Source organism: Vigna unguiculata, chromosome 10, assembly GCF_004118075.2.
Source record: "Vigna unguiculata cultivar IT97K-499-35 chromosome 10, ASM411807v1, whole genome shotgun sequence".
In the NCBI taxonomy this organism is placed as follows: domain Eukaryota; kingdom Viridiplantae; phylum Streptophyta; class Magnoliopsida; order Fabales; family Fabaceae; genus Vigna; species Vigna unguiculata.
This window is the reverse complement of record NC_040288.1, coordinates 19,624,655-19,629,743: the sequence shown is the minus strand read 5'-3', so window position 1 is coordinate 19,629,743 and position 5,089 is coordinate 19,624,655. Positions and strand designations below refer to the sequence as shown.

The following is a 5,089-nucleotide window of genomic DNA, read 5'->3' as shown; positions in this document are numbered from 1 at the left end:
CCCTTGGATGCATTGGATCAATTGTAATAATATTTATTATTTTTATTCACGATGTATATGTGTATATTATTATTTAGAGTTTTAATCATTATGCACTTGAAGCTGTATTTTTTTTATTTTAACTTTAAAATTATAAAACCTTGGTTAATTTTTATGACTTTGGTTAATTTTTATGTGAAAATAGTTCCTATTTATAAATAACAAAGTTTTGTACTCTTTAGAATTAACTTTAGTATTCTTTTTACACAACTTCTTAATTTAATTTAAAGTTCTCAAAATTTCAATTTAGCAAACCATTTTAATTATAAAATGTAATTTGTAATGTTTGCATAATTAATATATGTCAATTAATAGTTTGTTAAAAGTAGCCATCATAGTTTTTGAAATTTTTTTATGACAAAACTAAATTATGTGATTTTTATGTGATATTTTAAATAATAATTTTATTTTTTATAATAAATATTACTATTATTATTAAATTATCATATAATCATAACTTATTTAACATTCATTACTCATACATTATATTTTATTTAAAACAAAATGAATTATTTTTAACATATATTTTAATAATATATATATATATATATATATCAATTTTTATTTTTTTTATTTTCTATTATATATATAAATACGAAACAAAATTACTGTGTAAAGCACGTGTATGTTGAAAAAGACAAGATGAAAAACACTTAGTTTTTCTTAGAAACGATACTTTAACAAAGTTATTTTTAATAAATTCGACAAACTATCTATTTGAATAAAAAGTAAACTTATTACTTATTTTATTTAAAAAATAAAAAATTAATTTATCTTAATTTTATTTAAGAAAATTAAATTTATCAAAAACAAATCTTTTTCAAAACATTTTTTTTTATCGGAACAAAAACTATAGAAAACAAATAGTTAAAAATCTTTTATAAACAGTAAAACAGCAAACTCCAATAGTCACAAACCAAGTCCAAGAGGAAAGCTCGAACAACGAAAATAACATGCTCTCCTCAGAAAGAAGCCGAGTCCCTCTCAAGGAGCACGTGTCCACTGAAAGCCCCATGAAGAGCCACGTTACCAATTTCTTTTTGACTCCCTTCTCAGCAAGGGAAAAATAAAAATAAAAAAAAGCTACACCACTCCATTCCTCTGCTCCACCTATAAAACCCCTCAGCCTCACTCGCTTAGGAACCAAGCAAGAAAGTATTCCCAGTATACCTAAAAACACTACATATCACAAAAATGCCTTCCTCTTCCACCACCATAGTCTCTAGATGCTTAATCCATCCCGACCACAAATCCAGCATGAAACCACTCAAACTCTCTGTTTCTGACCTTCCAATGTTGTCGTGTCACTACATCCAAAAGGGCGTCTTGCTCACTGCCCCAACCTCTTCCTTCGAAGACCTCATTCTCTCTCTCAAACACTCTCTCTCCGCCGCACTCTCCCACTTCCCTGCCCTCGCCGGTCGTCTCTCTACTGACTGCCAGGGTTACGTTCACATCGTCTGCAACGACGCTGGCGTCGACTTCATCCATGCCAAGGCCAAGCACTTAACTCTAAACGCCGTCGTTTCGCCCACGCTCGTTGATGTTCACCCTTGCTTTAAGGAGTTCTTCGCCTATGACATGATGATCTCCTACGCCGGCCACCACAATCCCCTCGCTGCCATCCAGGTCACCGAGCTCGCCGACGCCGTCTTCGTCGGCTGCACCATCAACCACGCTGTCACCGATGGCACCTCCTTCTGGCATTTTTTCAACACCTTCGCCGCCATCACCAAAGGCGGCGCAGCCAAGAAAGTACTCCGCGCGCCGGACTTCACGCGCGAAACTGTAATCAACTCCGACGCTGTCCTCTTCGTCCCCGCCGGCGGCCCAGCCCTCACCTTTGACGCCAAGGCACCCATCCGGGAACGAATCTTCCATTTCTCAAGCGAATCCATTCAGAAACTCAAACTTAGAGCCAACGCCAAATCCAACGAACTAACGGAGGTAATGGAAAAACCAGTGAATGACGGTTGGAAAATCGTTAACGGTAAGGTTATCGGAAAGGATAGCGGTAACGGAAGAAACGAGATCTCGTCATTTCAGTCGTTATCTGCTCAGCTCTGGCGTGCGGTGACACGTGCGAGGAAATTCAACGACCCTGCCAAAACGTCGACGTTTCGGATGGCCGTTAATTTCCGCCATCGTTTGGAGCCGAAGATGGACGCGTTTTACTTCGGTAATGCGATTCAGAGCATTCCAACAGTCGCAACCGTCAGGGATATCCTCTCACGCGATCTGCATTTCTGCGCGGAGTTGCTGCACCAAAACGTGATCGCCCACGATGACGCAACGGTGCGACGCGGCATAGAGGATTGGGAAAACGCGCCGAGGCTGTTTCCTCTCGGGAACTTCGACGGCGCGATGATCACCATGGGAAGCTCTCCGCGTTTTCCCATGTACGACAACGACTTCGGCTGGGGAAGGCCTATCGCGATTCGGAGTGGCAAAGCGAACAAATTCGACGGCAAAATCTCTGCGTTTCCAGGGAGAGAAGGGAACGGCAGTGTGGATCTGGAAGTCGTTTTGGCTCCGGAGACCATGGCGGGGCTAGAAAACGACATGGAGTTTATGCAATACGTAACGCAGGTGGTGTGAGGGTACGTTACGTTGAGTAAGTTGCACAGCAGTGATAGTGAAAACACGGGACGGAGTGAAAAAATTAGAAGTCGGTGATTAAACGACGGGGAACGGAGGGTGATTGCACGACAATAGTACCATGGGTGTGGGCGTCGTTTTGTGTCGGTCAAAGTCAAACGTTCGCGGAGTGGGGTCTCAGTGTTCTAAGGTTGTGTTTGGATGTTTCCGTGGTTGGCCCCACACGTATTATGATTTCCAGTACGTGATTTCGGGGAGGTTTTTCAGTTTTCACTTTTCAGGTGATCAATAACAAGACGAACTATAATAATGATAAGAATAATAATAAATAAAACTAATGATGATAAATGAAAGTTGAAAGTAAAAGAGAAGTTAATATTTGAAGCCAAAATAGGATTTTGGAGTTTTCCTTTAGCCTTTTGGTAAGTGTCTGTTCGTGCTACTTTTTCCTTTATAAATATATTTCTTTTTAATTTGAGAATTGAGTGGAGATAACGATGTGTGAATATTGTGGTTGATTGGAATTGTGCGATTATTGAGGATATAGTTGTGGATAAAGAATATGAGATAAATGTGTGTGCGTTTAGAATATAATGAATAAATTAATTAAAGAATTGGTGTGAAATCAAACGGACAGGGGGGCCACCAAGTGGCCAAGAACTTGAGATGCTCCGTTTTATTTAAACATGTGCCGTGTTGTTTTAATTAATTGTAGTGATAATTTCCAGCATGAATCCAACATATGAGGTGTTTCAATTGCTATCATCGTTGGATATCTTCGGTAGACAACATATGCAAAAGATAAGTGATTAGCTCATTTAATGACTTGACAGCTACTTGTAATCATAGACCATGAACTTTGAACCAGACATGGATATCAATTGAAATCTGTGTTCTTGCTAAAAATTTCACACTCTAAATGAGATATCATTTTATTTGCTATTGGTTTCCTTGAGTGGATGCCTTAGATGTTAAATTCTAATAAATCATTCATTGAACTGTCACAGGGGATATTTGACTATATAACCTATTTCGAACTAGATTCCTATACTACATTTAATTGGATGTACTAAGTTTTAAAACGTTAAAACAAACATCTGTAAAACTTAAAGGATGGAACATCGATGTAATTAATGTAATATCCTACGCTGAAGAGGATGTTCATCAAAATGTACTTTATTTCACATTTGAATTTCAACAGTTTTTTAATGTGATATATATTATGAACTTGGTCATTAAGTTTAGAATTTAGTCATTACTATCAACATCGTCTATTATACACATGCTCCACGTTGTAGTTTATAGAAATAAGATCTACTATACGATATCTACGTTTCACAGGAAAATTTTAGAGATAAGGATCGCTATGTTGGATCTACAATTAGTTCTAGCTCATTCTATTATAATTGTTTATGGTCTTTAGTTACAATCATCACTCATGCTATTTGTTGACCATATAAAAGGAGTATTACTAGGAAAATTTGTACTAAAAATGATGAGTTCATAACTCCTTTGTGAGGATGGAAGGAACTCTCTCAGGAAGATCTTTAAGAGCATAACTTTTCCTTAACTTATTTAGCATTTTCTTTTTTCATTAGTTTTCCTAAACTTATGTTGTTAAATAATTGATGATCTGATTTGAGATATATCTAAAGGATATAAAGCTAATTGAATATTTGATTAAATAAATATAAAAGAAAATTCTTTTTGTTTGAAAATTATGAATATTGCATATATTTTTCAATCAATCAAGGAAAAAATTCTACAGTTCAAAGATTACAAGAGAGTTTTCAAAAGATTAAAGTCATAAACTAATAAACTAATGAAGTTTGAAAATCAAGTTTGAAAGTCAAATTGTTGGGAAAGAAAGAACTAACAATTCACAAGAAGCAATACATTTTGATTGTCATATCAAGTGCTTCAACAGTCAAATGGAACGTGATTATAAGTATCATGACCAAGATAAAGAAGTGATGAAGGATTGACCCCAACCAAGGATGGAGGTACATGTTTAAGAAGACTAAGCATGTTTAGAAAGGAAGTTCATTAATCCTTCATCCTTTCATTTGTGTTTGTTATTTTTTATTCTCTAAGTTGACTTAGTTGAATCAACCTTAGTTGACTTGTTGACTAGTGTTTACTTGACTTAAGCCAATATGTTAATCTATGTTTATTTGCTTTGTAGGTTAATTAGGAGTAATAAGAAAGCAATGTTAGGTGGCGCATGGTGATTGAGAAGCATAAATGATGTGGAGGAGAGAGTAAAACAAAGGCATAAAGTATAAAGTAAAAGGCATAAACCAAGCATACCTATGTACCTTTGGTCTCCTTTGTTTTTAGCACACTTTGTCCACTTTTTTGAGACATATGAGACACATTCTTGGTCTCCTTTTGTGCTAGAACGAAATTGGTCTTGCGCACTCCATAGTTAGTTCTTTTGTCTCTCATTTTT

The 5,089-nt window shown here is 36.2% G+C and overlaps 1 protein-coding gene across 1 annotated transcript; it reads left to right on the top strand.

Annotated features, from left to right (window-relative positions):
• The first annotated feature begins 1,173 nt into the window (after positions 1-1,173).
• Positions 1,174-3,195, top strand: LOC114167077 (BAHD acyltransferase DCR). The gene has a single exon (XM_028052008.1). The coding sequence runs from the start codon at positions 1,234-1,236 to the stop codon at positions 2,635-2,637; it is 1,404 nt and encodes a 467-aa protein (XP_027907809.1). The 5' UTR covers positions 1,174-1,233; the 3' UTR covers positions 2,638-3,195.
• Positions 3,196-5,089: the final 1,894 nt, after the last annotated feature.